The 16,531-nt window shown below is 36.0% G+C and overlaps 2 protein-coding genes across 5 annotated transcripts in view; one reads left to right on the forward strand and one right to left on the reverse strand.

The window, feature by feature from the left end:
* Positions 1-11,658, reverse strand: part of LOC134652030 (protein disulfide-isomerase) — a 23,744-nt gene extending 12,086 nt beyond the window's left edge. Inside the window, exons 1-6 of the mRNA XM_063507183.1 lie at positions 11,398-11,658; positions 11,037-11,234; positions 10,444-10,715; positions 9,074-9,241; positions 4,483-4,592; positions 3,258-3,378 (exon numbers count right to left, since the gene is read on the reverse strand). Coding sequence (XP_063363253.1) covers positions 3,258-3,378; positions 4,483-4,592; positions 9,074-9,241; positions 10,444-10,715; positions 11,037-11,234; positions 11,398-11,545 — 1,017 coding nt within the window. The 5' untranslated portion in view covers positions 11,546-11,658. The remainder of the gene's footprint in view (positions 1-3,257; positions 3,379-4,482; positions 4,593-9,073; positions 9,242-10,443; positions 10,716-11,036; positions 11,235-11,397) is intronic.
* Positions 1-16,531, forward strand: part of LOC134651976 (methyltransferase-like protein 22) — a 16,867-nt gene extending 336 nt beyond the window's left edge. Inside the window, exons 1-6 of one of the 4 annotated variants that reach the window (XM_063507123.1) lie at positions 12,249-12,271; positions 12,920-12,998; positions 13,081-13,191; positions 13,368-13,559; positions 14,939-15,106; positions 16,247-16,531. In XM_063507123.1, coding sequence (XP_063363193.1) covers positions 12,266-12,271; positions 12,920-12,998; positions 13,081-13,191; positions 13,368-13,559; positions 14,939-15,106; positions 16,247-16,530 — 840 coding nt within the window. In that variant the 5' untranslated portion in view covers positions 12,249-12,265 and the 3' untranslated portion in view covers position 16,531. Of the gene's footprint in view, positions 1-12,248; positions 12,272-12,602; positions 12,684-12,790; positions 12,814-12,919; positions 12,999-13,080; positions 13,192-13,367; positions 13,560-14,938; positions 15,107-16,246 lie in introns of those variants that run through there. The other 3 variants (XM_063507122.1, XM_063507124.1, XM_063507125.1) reach the window with 3 other exon arrangements.

Genomic DNA, 16,531 nt, shown 5'->3' on the forward strand with positions numbered 1-16,531 from the left:
CACAGATCAACCTAGCCCCAAACTAAGCAAAGCTTGTACTATGGGTGCTAGGCGACGATATACATACTTATATAGATAAATACATACTTATATACATAGAAAACATCCATGACTCCGGAACAAATATTAGTGTTTATCACACAAATAAATGCCCTTACCGGGATTTGAACCCAGGACCATCGGCTTAGCAGGCAGGGTCACTACCCACTAGGCCAGACCGGTCGTCTGGCCAGACCGGTATTAACATCATCTTTTTGTTTTGTTTTCTTATGCAGAATTTTTTGTACTTTAAAGACGCGACGAGTATATATTTTTTTAATCTTAGCCGTTAAAGGATTACACCGATGGCTAGTTGTGTAGAAAGCATACACACTTCCAAAGTGTTGGTATTGGTATGGAATTGACGATACATCTTAAAGCCAATCAATTTTGCAGATTATGAAGCGGACATAATTATAGTGTACATATATCTTAAACGTCTCAAAGCAGGCTTTTATTTTATCTAGATATGCTTGCCTTACGATTATGAGAAACAATTCGGCAAGAGACTAGAGTAATATTGTAGACCAATTGCAATTGCGCTATGATATTACGGTTTTGTTAGGTCATTGCCACATGAGATAACGTACCTACATTTATTCATAGCTTATATCCTACACGGCCTGACATATTCACCTAAGCGAATAGTACGTTTTGTATTTATTTTTACCAAATCTATCTAAACTTTTTGGATGTTAATGACACCTAAAGAATGTATTGTTTTCGTTCTACTAGAGTAGTTATTGTCTGTGCGGTGTCTTTGTGTATTAATTAGCATAACAAAGCGTTTGTCTTGTTTATTTGAAATGTACATTTGGTTATAAATGTATTTGTATCAAGCAAACACGTGGGAGTTATTTTATTAAAGTTAATAACAATTTATACAGTGACTATTAAACAACACTTGTTTTTTACCCTTGTTAAGGTGACTTTATTTAATTCAATTCGTAAATAAAAAAAACTACCTTGCTTACTCTCTATATTATTTATATTGTCTTTTAACTGTTGACTAATTAGATCAACTAAGCATGTGACTACTTACGGATACCATTATGCAAAAAACGGCAAAAAAATCACGTTTGTTGTATGGGAGTTAACTTAAATATTTATTTTATTTTGTTTTTAGTATTTGTTGTTATAGCGGCAACAGAAATACATCATCTGTGAAAATTTCAACTGTCTAGCTATCACGGTTGATGAGTTACAGCCTGGTGACAGACAGATGGACAGCGGAGTTTACCCTTTGGGTACGGTACCCTAAAAACTCGTTCCTGGTCCGTTTATCTCATTTCCTTTCTACTTATATACCTAATAATTTAAATATATGCAGAAGCGTACTTGTGCCGCAAGTATAGTAAAGTTAATGGGCACTATACCATAAAATAATATGAGAAAATTGTTAGGTAAAAATCAACATAACAACACAATATGAGTTATTCTGAGAAATCTATTTCGATTGCTACGACGATCAACAAACGGTTTACAGGTGTAGCTAATGTGGTAATAATGTGTTTGCAAAACACGCATTCGATACGTCGATAGTCTAATAAATCCTTTGATAAGGTTTGAATCAAAGAACGAGTGGTTCATTGTTGTAAATGTAATACAACGTGCAATTCCATGGATTGTCTTACAAACTAATGTTATTTTTCATTTATATTTTTTTTTCTAAAGCCTGTTTTTGTTCAAAACAGGCTTGGTGCAGTTTAGGTGTACAAGTCGTACACCTAAACTGCACCAAAATATATTTTTATGGAACACTTGGTAGTAATTTCCGTGAATGTGCCTGAAGCTGCCGCTTTTTGAGTAACATGATCTCTCCTACATGATACGCAAATAAGTATGTGATTGTGAAATCCCATACCATTCTTACCTAAGATCTTTATACGTATTCCTTTTTTCTCAGATAAGAAAAATATAAGGGCCGGTTGTAAGTAATCGGTTGAAAACAGAAAACGTGCGAACTGACAATTAATAAATGAATTGCGTTTTACTAGGTTAATTTATGTAAGTAATGCATGTCTATACGTATTTAGTACCGTTACCTGGACGTAATAGACAAAAAAAAATTGATTTATTGAATGTTACTTAAGTTTACCTGAATCTTGAGTTTGCTACATATAAATAAAGTTGTTTTACACTGTGTTTTTTTCGTGTATGTTTTCTACACAACCTTCATAGTCTGTACGTCTTGATATTTCATAAAGAGTAGCTGTTTTGACTCATTATGATACTATTGCTTGCGTACCTAGTCTGAAAACATGAGGTCCTCACTCCTCGCTGGTACTCTTATAATTCTTATTTAAGTACCAATTTATAAATAAACAGTTATAAATATACAAAATCATTCCCGCGTTTAAATGCGAAATTATTTTAGAATCATCGTGTATGTTTTTTGTTAACCCAGCCTCGCACGGGTTAACAAATTATACATAAACCTTCCTCTTGAATCACTTTATCTATAAAAAAACCGCATCAAAATCCGTTGCGCAGTTTTAAAGATCTAAGCATACAGACAGACAGACATTGGTAAGCGACTTTGTTTTATTATACTATGTAGTGATGTATTAACAATAAGTTTTTGGCAAAAATTTCATTTTTGGTACAAGCTTTTATTGTGAACTGTACTTTTCTTACGACAGACAACTCATACTCATCGAGACAATTCTAAAAACCCCTAACACAATTAGGTTGCGTTGTTCCATCACAGAGTTCCTATGGCCACCTCCTGTCTCCATCATCAGATCAGCTCGATGGTACCATAATATTGCATTGTCACCCGACTTACATGTGTATGCAAACATTTCAGCTCAATCGGAAACCGGGAAGTGAATCAAATTTAACTTGCAAGATTCCATTACATAGTTACATACAGGTCGACCTAATAAAAGCGTGTTAATAATTAATAAAATAAAATAATAAATAATAAATAAATAAATAAATATTAATAAATAAATAAATATTATAGGACATTATTACACAAATTGACTAAGTCCCACGGTAAGCTCAAGAAAGCTTGTGTTGTGGGTACTCAGACAACGATATATATAATATACAAATACTTAAATACATAGAAAACAACCATGACTCAGGAACAAATATCTGTGCTCGTCAGACAAATAAATGCCCTTACTGGGATTCGAACCCAGGACCGCGGCTTCACAGGCAGGGTCACTACCCACTAGGCCAGACCGGTCGTCAAAATTAGGTTTCGTTACCTCAATAACGTTGGCAGACAGCTCGTTGGAGGCAGGCTTGTACTTGGCCATGTCTTGTTCGAGAGCGATCAGGCGCGCAGCGGGAGTCTCATCCTTTTTCATACCGAAGAACTCCAGGATTCTAAACAAAAATAAAACAATATTCATACATTTTTACAATCACCTTTACAGTGGCGAGTTCAAGAGATCGTAATATGAGAAATAAAACAACGGTTGCACTCCGGGAGTGCCGATAGAAGTGAAAACTCACCTCACTATGTTACCGACGCCCGGTAACACGATACATACGTTTAGCGGAGGTATTCTATTTATTTATTATATATTATTATCATTCTCAAATAAGATCACAGTTTTTCATTGACATGTTTATTTACATACTGCCATGACAACGTCAAATTATTTGAACATAGGTAAAGTCTTGAAAAGGAGTCCGCAACATAAATGTCAAATAACATTGAGTTTTTCTTTATTGATTTAAATGCCATTTAAATTATGAGTGGCCACCTTACGGGGCTTACGGTCACGTGATCGCCTTACGCCCCTTACGGTCACGTGATCGCCTTACGCTGTCTCGAGTTTATCATTTTTTCCCCACCTCAAAAAGTGCCCAGTGCCGCTAAAGAAGTTTTCACTTCAAAAATACATTAACTAATGTACTATATTGAGCCATAAAGGGCATAAATATTTTCTACATGAGTTTACAATAGTTTGAGTAAAAAAATACTTGCTCTATTTTCAATTGGCTGGTAATAAAAAAAAAAAAAACAAATTAATTAGTGCGTGCTACGAACGTTAGTATAAATTAATTTTTTACATTTTTAAATTACTACTGACTGAAGAAGTTACTCTAGAGCGTTTCTATGTAAATATGTATATATATATATATTTTTGATTAGAATCTTGACATCCCAATCTCGACCTTATGATTGTAACAATAAAGTATAGTTTAACAAACCTGGCGTGGTCATCCTCGTCGGTGTCAATAGCTTGATCTCTTCGAATATGTACCTTATGAGGGTAACAATAAAGTATATTTTAACAAACCTGGCGTTGTCGTCTTCGTTGGTGGTGTCGATGGATTGATCTCTTCGAATATGTACCTTATGAGTGTAACAATAAAGTATAGTTTAACAAACCTGGCGTGGTCATCCTCGTCGGTGTCAATAGCTTGATCTGTTCGAATATGTACCTTATGAGTGTAACAATAAAGTATAGTTTAGCAAACCTGGCGTGGTCATCCTCGTCGGTGTCGATGGCCACGGACATGATTCTGTCGCGGTAGGTCTTGGCGACGGGCTTGATCTCTTCAACGTACTTCTCGAAGTCACCGTTTTTCTACGACAAATACATTTACATGAGTTTTTTGATGAAATTGATAAAGAAACAAGTATTTTCTGGGCTCAATGTACTTCAAGTTGCAACCTTCAACCTGTGTTCATGAAATTAGGCAGAAACGTAGTTTATACAAAGACATTTTTTGAGTACGAACATTAGAAGTATCAACCTGGAAGTTAGATAATTAGAGAGATGATAGGAAATGTGTGTATATGTCGAGAGGTCTCTTTTCAGGGTGAACTACTAGTTATATGTGGTAACAAAAATGTTTATCTGATTTTATTATATCACACTCAAATGTGTTTTTTTTTATTCAAATTAGAGAAAAATATAACGCGAAAGATCCATTACTCATCATAAAATCCGGCTGTGTGATTTATTGATAAACAGTTAACTAAACTAATATTTTTCATAAATCACGATTTGTCCTCTTTATCATAGATCGGGTGATGACACCAAATCTCGAGGATTTCGAGATGCACTTTCTACAAGCGATAGAAAGTTTTTAGTCATCAAATTCATCGAAATCTTTGTTAAACTTACGACCAATCTATTACCATAAACCAGATTTGTACTTCCCAAATTAAAATAAACTATGGTTTCGATAGCAAAAGGAACGCAATATTAGACATTTTTCACGAAGTATGTATTGTATTGAGAGACATATTTCGCGTACTTTTTACATAAAATTCTAACAAAATTCATTTAAATACTCAACTTGAAGTAATCAATAATCATACAACTCTTAAATGCAACTTTCATACTCCATTTACATTAATTTGTGCTGTCAATGTGAAATTATCAAGAAGTTAACGGGACTCACTGACCCACTTATCAGCGAGACAAAAAAGCCAGTTCATTTTTTGCAGCGCGCAAACAAGTAATGCCGCTCAAGGCTATTCCAATTACACTCAAGGGCATAGCCTCAAACAAACCAGTTAATAAATGATTTCCAATTACGTATAGTCGTAACGGCTGTCTTGTAAATAGTTAAACAAAAAACACGCACTCTTTAGGCGATGGGAATGAGATTACGGTATAGTAGTGACAGTACTTAATGCTTTCACAGGCAAAACGTGGCTTTGCTGACCTGCGAACTTTCACCATTGACGGTTCACTGTTCACACGGCATGACGTCGGATAACATCTTTATACCCTTTTATTCTAAACTCTAATAGAACAAACTGTGCTCTATGATTTATAAACTATTCATTAAAGAAATCCAAACTTTAAAAAAAATAAGAGCGCACGCCCATCTAACAGTTTGAGGCAAAACGTTGGTTTATACGACCAGATTTTGAGGTCGTATAAACGTCGTATATACGACGCGATTTGGGCGCATCTTATTCAACTTAAAGACGTGAAAAAGTTGAGTAATGGTCTTAACCTTTTAGTTGAATAGTCGTCGTATATGCGTCGCCGATTCGACACTTCGTCGTATATATGTATAGTAACTACTACGAAGCCTATTCGACTTGGGAGAGTAGTGGTGCGAAACGCGTTCGTTTAGTAGTAAGTAAAAGTAGAGCATTGTCTTTAAAATCATTTACGGCCCGAACAACCGATAAAATATAAGATGAATGATGTCGACTCGAATATGGGGGCGATGCTCTACTAAAACGGTTTCTTATACAAATATCGTCAGATGACAAGCAAAAGTCACTAAGTACCTTCACAAGTTCATAGCCATAGTGAACCATATTAGTACGAAAACAAGGTTGATTTTTGTTTAAATATTTTATAGTACCTAATTAGTGACTTTTGCTTGTCACCTGACGATGTTCCTTCAACTATTTTTTGTTCATACCAAAAATCAACATGAGGTGACTAAGTACGAACACGAAATGACACATCATTTAACTGTTTCAATGATGTACCTTTTTTCTATTTACTAATACTTCTAATTGATAAAAACTCCGCACTCCTAGGCACTCCTTGGCAAATTAAGAAAATATCTTCCCCAATTATTTTAACCGGCAATTGACCGCCTAGACACAATAAGAAAATCCTATCTACAATGTTTATTTTAAGCAGTATCCAGGACAAGATAAAGCTATCCATTACTTATTTATCAAGTGAAACAAGTACCTACGAGGGGTGTTCAAAATATTCTCGGTATGAGAATGAAAACAAACAAGTACGAAAAGTTTGATATTTTTATTTTTCAATATACTCCCCCCCTATGTTCATACACTTAAAAGATCGATCAATTATTTTTTTTAATCCTGCATAAAAATATTTTTTATCTTTGGTGTAAAAATGCTCCTCCACTGCCGCCTTCAATGCTTCATCGTCAGAAAATTTATTTCCACGCATATCCTTTTTAAGATTGGGGAACAAAAAGAAGTCGCTGGGGGCTAAGTCCGGACTATACGGTGGGTGAGTAACAGTTTCAAACCCACATTCAACAATAGCTGCCTTGGCAATATGAGCAGTATGGACGGGGGCGTTGTCATGCAGAAGCATAACACCTTTGGTTAACTTTCCTCGCCTCTTTTCTTTGATTGCATCCTTTAATTGACGTAGAATGTTAGCGTAGTACTGTCCTGTGATATTTACACCTTTTTCTTTATAATCGATCAGTAATATTCCTTCACAATCCCAAAATATCGTGGCCATGACCTTGCCAGCTGAAGGGATGACCTTGAACTTCTTGGGATGAGCTGAACCCTTAATGTGCCACTGCATGGACTCTTGTTTACTCTCTGGGTCATAATGATGAACCCAGGTTTCATCTCCAGTAACTATTCTTTGCAGCACCTCATCAGGATTTTCACCGCACAGGTCAATAAAATCGGAACAACAAGCTACACGCATGTCTTTTTGAAGCCGAGTCAGCATTCGCGGAACCCATCTTGCACTTACTTTTGACATATTAAGATGGTCATGGATAATATCATGTACGGTACCAATAGAGAGATTGGTTACTTGTGCTATAGATTTTACCTTCACTCGACCATCTTCCAATATAAGTTTTTCCACTTTATCAATATTTTCTTGTGAAGTAGCTACTACAGGCCGGCCAGGTCTAGGGTCGTCTTCAACACTCTCCCTTCCACGTTTAAACTCGCTTGACCACTTTTGAATGGTAGATAAAGAAGGAGCAGACTCACGGTAAACACAATCCATTTCCTCTTTTATGGTTTTTTTATTTTTACCCTGTTTTGTCAAGAATTTTATCACGCATCGATGTTCTAATTTAGTTAACATTGTCAATTCCCACATGATGTTCATGGTTGTTCAGCAATTGCAGAAAAACAAAAGAACATCTCGGTTCGAATTATACTTTTTTTTAATGTCAATGAATAAACCTTAGCGGCCAGTAACGAAAGAAATTTTAGAAGAGGTTGTAAGATATCAATACCGAGAATATTTTGAACGCCCCTCGTAATTATCATATGAACACGTAACTTACTCATACAGTCGTTTTACTAATTATCATTATTATCAAACAGCAGGAAATAGCCCTAGTTACAGTGTGAAATGCATTGATAACGACTTTATAAACATCTCGATGTACTATAAATAACTCAGCAAACCATTCTAGACCTTATTCTCAATGCAATAGAGTTCACGAATGGTCAGTTAAATACAACGATTTAATTCAATGAAATGAGTGTCACGGAACTATGTAATTAGGTTTATGGCTTGTGATGTTAGATTCAAATTAAGTGGAAACTGGTTTTAGATAAGAATAGACTAAACTAAACTTACGACGCAAATTGTAAGTTTATTCGTATTACTGAAGATGTCACGGTTAAGAAAAAAAAATTAATTCGAAACCATTCAAATAAGACTTAAAATTGAATTGAAGAGTTTGGTAAATCACTAGCGACCCGCCCCGGCTTCGCACGGGTTAACAAATTATACATAAACCTTCCTCTTGAATCACTCTATCTATTAAAAGAAACCGCATCAAATCCGTTGCGTAGTTATAAAGATCTAAGCATACATACAGACAGACATACAGTAGGTTCGATTTTGTTTTATACTATGTAGTGATAATGGTCAATTGGTCACAATGTATTATTTACACTTCAAATTGCTTTGGAAAGATGAGTATATCTGTGAACCTGGTATAAGAAAAACACAGTAAAGCCCACTTTAATATTATCAGGTTTAGGGTTCGAAATTATCCAGATAATTAGTCTATGATAATTATCGCGATAAATATCGGATAATTATCCCAGGTATGGATGGTGGTATATTTATTTTCGATTTTAAACTGTTGTGAGACATACTAACATTGAATAATAATATATTTATTTTCTATGAAATCTTTGATAGTAAAAAATAATTTGACGTTTTTTTTGCTATTTTTTTACAAATTTAATTAAGTTATTATCAGGGATAAAAATCGCGATAATTATCAAAACAACTATCATTGATAATTATCCTTTCGAACCTTGATCAGGTTTGGATTGAATGAGCTTCCTCGACTAAATGACGATGATTTAAAGTTAGTGATATAAGTTTCTTACCTTGGACAAGAAGAGCAGAAGGTGGTACTTGATCTGGCCTCCGAAGATCTTGGAGGCTGTCTCGTGGGAAAACTCAACGATGAGAGGCATGCTCTGGACAAACACCCACTTCTTGATGGAGTCCTCATCAAATTGAGCCTCTTCATACTTGACGCGGGGATCTTCGAACTGTTGGCGAAATATATGGTACAATTTATTTATTTAGACTTAATTACACAAAAAAATATAAATGGACCATAACAAACAGAGATGTAAAAATTTTGCACGAAGTAAGGAAGAGAATTCAATGGTATACACGGTGTGTATATCACCCTAAAATTGTAAACACTCGTCAGATTATAATCTCGCTAGTTAAATTATAAACTGACGGTAGGGAGATTATAAAGTAACCTAACCTACGTTAGATTGTAAACTAATGGATTCACAATCTTACGGTGTCATATACAAGGTATAATATCAAGGCTATATAAGATATTACATAGATTTGTTCATTCATACAAAAATAAATATAGTGTTAAAGTTTTGAAAAATGTTCAAAATGCTTAACTGATCATGAATAAAATTAAACTATATTATATTAATGTTGACTTAGTAACAAAACTAATTAAGACATTTGTAACATAACAAGTCTCCCATCAGTGGCCTATTTTATAAAGCTACAAGTTACAATTTACAAGCGGAAGTCTCGCTCTAACACATAGGGTTAGAAAGAGACTTCCGCTTGTAAATTGTAACTTGTAGCTTTATAAAATAGGCCACAGTACTAATTACTAATAAAATAAATTGAAGATATTGTAAAAAAATTGCCAAATAACAGTTTTGAATCTATTTTTATCACTGTTGTCAGCTACAGATAACATAGTAGGTATGCAACAATGCAGCCATGTGAACGCAATGGATTCTGACCCATAGGTCAGTGTCATGATTTTATCAGTGAAATCTTATCAGTTATTGAAAATATCTTTTTCAAAGTCATTATATTGTAGTATTCCTACACCCATTTTATTGTGTAGTTTAGGAAAAAGTTTATTACATCATACTGTTTCTGAAAGAAACTGTCATAGTGATTATCATTTGATGTGAAGCATATAAATAAACCAGCTTTTGCCCGCGACTTCGTCCACGTGGAGTTAGTAATTTGGGTAGCTTATTTTTGATCCAATCTGTTTTTTATCAATTCCCCTTACAAACTTCCACCCCCCTTTTCACCCCCTTAAAGGATGACTTTTGGGATAAATACTACCCTATGTCCTTCCCTGGTACTCAAACTATCTCTATACCAAATTTCAACTAAATCAGTTCAGCGGTTTAAGCGTAAAGAGGTAACAGACAGACAGCTCTTATAATATTTGTATGGATTAGTAACTTACGTTTTTGTACAGAACAACATCCTCAGCCTCAGCTTCCAACTCCTTGATGAGCTTCTCGTCAGAGACGATGGCGAAGACCTGGTCGTCCACAAGCCCAGCAGTGTTCAGGAAGGCCTTGGCCTTGGCCGTCTCCTGGTCGGGGAAGAAACCGAACACAATCACGTTGTTGGCGGAGATCAGCTCCTTGGCTTGTTCCGCTGAGGTCACAGAGACCGCTGGAGGGCCAGTCTTCTTCTTGAGCCAGGAGATGATGTCATCAGCCTGGCGGCCACCTAAGAAATAAATACAATTTCCAACAATTTTCTAAACAAATAATGGCTAGAGTAACTAAAATTTTGTTACTGTAGGTTTGTATGAGAAAAAGAACTGATAGTGATATTAAGATTATCATAAAATGAGATAAATTGTAATAAGTGACAAAAACGGAAAACTGGGAAATACGTGTTTAATTTCAAATCAAAATATCTTCAACTGTGTAATCAGTTAACAGCCAATTAGACGCGCCGTTAATGATATAATGAGTCACAATAGTACTTAATGGCTACAGGTTTATAAGAAAACTTAATAAGAAAATGTAGTTAATTTATAAATACCAGTGTAGTCAACGGGGTTGCCGTTCTTGAAGAACTTGAGGGTGGGGTAGCCACGCACGCCGTAGTTCTCCGCGAGCTCTTGCTCCTGTGTGGCGTCAACCTTCGCCAGCTTGATGGGAGACTCCTCCTCCAGCAGCTTGGTTGCCGCCTTGGCGTACTCCGGCGCCAGCGACTTGCAGTGGCCGCACCATGGCGCGTCTACAAAAAACACGTTTTCAACTACCTACACATAGCATAACTGTACCGGCGTCTTGACGTGTCAATACCCTCTATGCGTGAAAACGATTAAAAAAACTTTACATTATTACGCTAAATAGTATTGAAATTTTAAGTTAATTTATGTAAATTAGCTAAAACTTACAGAATTCCACCAGGATGAAGTTGTTCGCCTGAACTGTAGTGTCAAAGTTGGATTTGCTCAACACAAGTACATTCTCCTCTGTAGGCACATCGTCTCCGAGTGCGGCGCCCAGCAGGGCTATCGCTACGGTAAGTAAAAGAAAACGCATTTTGAACTAGCCGGCCACTTAAAACCTACTCGGAAGACGAAGAACTACGAAATGCCGACAAAGCCGAAATTTTATGCCACTTCATTCACTTGCTCGAAGTGACGTTTGACGTGGCAGCGTCGATCGTTGTGTATGGCTGTGATTGGTTGATGTTGTTTTCTTAATTCGCGTGAATCAACAAATAAGACTTAAGACGTAAGTTCATTCAGCCAACGGAAAAAAATGTGACATTTAAAATATTTGTAGAAAATAAAATGGATATGCGAAATGGTATGAGTTCCTTGCCTTTCGATTTTAAACACTTAAGATATAATTATTATGGTCTAAAAATAAAATCATCGCGTTGGCAATGTCAACATAGGAACACATCAAATCATCGAACACATTACAAGCGCGCTTATCGGAATTTGTTTTGACATTTAACCCTATCAATGAATGGTGTCATGTGGACGTGTCTTATTTTGGCCCCCGGTGTTTTGATAAACATTTCTACGAAATTTTAGTGTCTTATAATTTCTACATACAGCATAAACAACATTAGTCTTTTTTCTTCTCTTTCAGTGAAAAATTTTATACCTAGTATTTACTGATGCTATTCGTATCAAGTGTTGTACTTACGTGACCAATGATGTTTTATATGAATATTTTAACAAAAATATTTCATTTTCATCATGGGTTGAAAATAAATCGGAAAGGAAGACGTGCAGGATATACGTCGATATGGAAGTAAGTACTTAAAGTCTATTCGTTATACTATACCTATTTGTCTTCAGTTTGCAGTTTGAAAACTTCATCATGTACCTACGCTGAAATATCCATTTCAGAATTATTACTATGAGAAAATATAATATTAATTAAGTATTTCTTATTTTGATACATTTCCAATGGGAAGTACAAATTAGTGTAAAAAAAATATTTGTCTGACTGTACCTATCTACTACACTCTAATCGACCCATCAACTGTAGTCCGTAGCTCACTACAAATGACTTATGACTACCAACTAACACTCTCGCGCACATCATTTATGCGAATTTATTTAAAAGTTAAAAAATTGGATGCCATCCAATTTTTATGCCCTGTCCTTCCTCATTGAGATCAGTTAGAAACAAGTTCACATTTGTTCTTAGAGTTGTAAAGGTGTGTTAAGCAAAAAAATTATAAATTTTAGTCTGTAGTTTGAATATAATTGATTATTGCCTCTTTTGATTTGGCAACTGCATTGAGTCTAACAATAAAATACCCTTGAGTTTATTTTAGCCATTCCTCTGTAACTGTACATTATGATTTAGAAAATGATGAATAGAAATCTGGCTGTGTATTTGCCTGGTAGTGTATAGTGTTTGCAAATTATTGTAAGTAATTTTTATTTTTAGATGCCGGAACTAACAGTGACTTCTGAGATTTATGGAGAATATAACTATAATACTAAAATTACACCACTGATTGAAGGCAGTAAGTTAACTTTGATAGGTGTAGTTACCTAGTAGTAATATATTTATTAAAAAAATACATAGGTAATAATAATTAATTTCAGACGTGATTTCGGAATTCCCGTTTTTGCTGCCCAAAAATGACCACAAACCTAAATATGATGATGACGAAGACTTGGACATTGAAAGACCACAAAAAGAAATCATAAAAATTGGTAAGATTCTAAAATAATATCATTAAAACTTAAATTTTATTTGCCATAGGTATATACAACATCATTTTCATTTATATTATTATTTAATATTTTCAAGCAAGTCTATATATATGTTATTAAAACAAGAAATTATAAATAATGTATATCTACTAATACAGATGGAACATAATTTTCAGAACACAGCTCTAAAACCAAACTAGCCCTAGTTGGTTTACAAGTGTGGAGGGGGGCATTTCTTATAGGAGATTTGCTCATCCATCTAGGAGTGAAAGGAGCACTTAAAGATAAGACTATCTTGGAACTGGGAGCTGGAACTGGACTGACCAGTTTTATTGCTGGAATATACGCCAAGAAAGTTATATGCACTGGTACGATTTTTTAAATTTAATTTCATGTTCATCGACAGCATGTTGACGTCAAAGATGTTTCCATCTTTCGCTTTGTAGTATTAATATCTTTTCACAGAACTGGTATTTAATTTAACACGTTCACTGTCAACCTTACGGCCTTTTAATAGAGGCTTGCCGTGACCCATATGTGGGGCACGGGATAGTGAACGTGTTAAATTTGTAAAGATCGGTGGAATTCGGATTTGTAATGTCCGTCACAATCAGCCAGTGTTTAGCGTACAATATCTTGGGTCTAATGCATGTCGGATAGTTTCTAATAGTGTTGAATGTACTCTCTTTTATTTTATATTTCAATATCTGGGTGACCGAGCTTCGCTCGGAAAACATATAAAAACTCGAAAATGCGCGTTTTCCCAGAGATAAGACAGCTGTGCAGTTGCGGGTTTTCGGGGGCGAAAAATCGATCTAGCTAGATCGATTTTTCGCCCCCGAAAACCCGCATATAGCAAATTTCATCGAAATCGTTAGAGCCGTTTCCGAGATCCCCGAAATATATATGTCGACGCGCAGGTGATAATAATTGGTAAATTCAAATAATGGGCGCTTACATGACTTACTTACGATTTATCAAAAACACTTGTAAGCGACGTGGGTAATAAAGATGTCTCTTCAAGAGGCTTGGGAGTAGGGTTGCCAGATGGTCGGGATTTGGCGAGATTCTCCCGATTTTTAGCATGTGTTCCCGATTCCCGACAAAGTAGAAATTGTAACAGCTGTACGTTATAAAACAATAATTTCAAGTTCCGAACTGTCGTCGAGCGAGCGAGCGACCCGTGTCGAGCGCGTCAGCGTTATAAAAACGTCTATGGGCAGAGCAGCTGACTGAGTGCCAATAATGTAAAATATCGTTGTTTTTTTTTTCCCCGACTTAAGTCTCAAAATCCCGAAAAATTTAGATTTTTTCCCGATAACAGCGCCTTTCGATCTGGCAACCCTACTTGGGAGCGTATTAGAGGCGTCAGGGGTTTTTGTAACGTCTGAATGTGTTCTCGGAAATTGCTCTGTTTGATAATTAATTAGCTCATGGTTTTTTGTGGACTAGAGTGAGTGGTATCGCCAGGCTGCAGGCTGGGTCACTCTGGAATTGAACCTCATTCTGGTCGGACAGTGGCAATAAAGAGACTGCATTACGCCTCGCGTACTTGTTCTCGCGTTAAATATCTACGCCCTAACGGATGTACTACCTAGTGCATCTAGCCATTCCTGAATACCTAAACCTACATTAAGCCCCGACATATATATATATAAATAAACAAGAATTGCTCGTTTAAAGGTATTGGATTCAGTCCTGTCCCCTAGGTATTTAACTTCAATACAGCATCATGTGTTTTTTTTAGATATAAACCTCGGCGGTATATTAGAACTTATTAAACTGAACACCAAGTACAATGAAAAGCTGATAAAAGCAGAGTTCAGAGTGGACGCTTTAGACTTCACCGACATGGCTTGGAGCCAGCAACTCTCTAGGGACATCAGAGATACCGACATTATTATAGCGGCTGATGGTAAGTTCTTTTACGTCCTTATTTTTAATAGGCTACATGACTAATTTTCATTTATGGTATCAATCGATCGGGTTTGTTTTTAGGATCAAATGTCTATATGGGACCCATTGCATTAAAGTAACACAAAAGTCAAAAATTGTAGTCAAAGGCCGACAGTCGCACTTCACTCGCGAAACGCCCTAACTAAACAAAACGACAAGGGAACGTGACGTCAATGTCTCTGGGAGCCCATTTTGTAGTATGGACAAAACAAGAAAATTGCGTTTTTGTCGGTGAAATATTGCGTTTATGTAGATATATACTGTATATATAGGTGAACCAGGATCTATTGAGGGTGCGCCATGTTGCGGAATTTCACTGGAACTAATTTTTTCATACTACACTGAATTGTCACCCTATACATGAGAATAAAAGCGCCCTCTTGACAATTATCATATATTACTGGTCAGGCTATAGTTGCTATACAATATTTTTTTGGATGAAATGTAAGGAATCGAATGAATGGTACCCTTACTTTTATCGTTTTTGGAAGTTAAAAAAAAACTTAAATTTTGAAACTTTCAGGTCCTGTATTATTGTAATTTTTCAATATTTTATTTTAATATCCACATTATTGTGATAAATTGCTCGTTTGCTATCTATTTTACTAGATTTTGTTATAAAATTCAACATGTGTCATCATCCCTATTACTAGGTCGTTCAAAAATGTCATGCACACGCCAACATCATGTGTCATCAAACCCCACTTGAAACTATAACGATTATACTTTGACAAGGTATAGCATAAGGGGACCCACTAAACCTGTCGAATCCCACGATATGACGTCACCCATAAGCGTTCTGGCTCATATATGAGCCACTGGGAGCTGACAGATTAACAGTCCGCCGGACGATAGCGGTCAGAACAAAAAGTTGACAGTTCCGAACAACTGACAGGCCGATATCGTCCAGCGGACTGGTAATCAGTGGGCCCCTTAACATTTATAAGCGTTATAAGGTTATAACACTATCTATGGGCACGACAACTCTTCCGAAAAAAAAAACCTGCTGTTTCAGTCGTTGGCTTTTGCGTAAAACAAATATTACTAAGATAAAACAAGCATATATTACCTGCCTAAAGACGTTCCGTTTAATTTTCAGTTGTATACGACGATGATGTGACTGCCGCATTCGTTGCAACGGTACAAAAGATCCTTAACACCAACCCACCTAAAACCCTCTACATGGCGCTAGAAAAACGCTACGTCTTCACGACAGAACACATGGACTCCGTCGCGCCGTGTTACAAGACATTCCTCAGTCTGTTGGATAAAGTAAAGAATGGATCCAACTGGACTGTAGAGCAGATGCCTTTAGACTTTCCTAAATATTTTACTTACGATAGAGTCAAAGAGCTGGTATTATGGAAAATATCTTCTGTCTAGT

This window comes from Cydia amplana, chromosome 11, assembly GCF_948474715.1.
Source record: "Cydia amplana chromosome 11, ilCydAmpl1.1, whole genome shotgun sequence".
NCBI classification, from domain to species: Eukaryota; Metazoa; Arthropoda; class Insecta; order Lepidoptera; family Tortricidae; genus Cydia; species Cydia amplana.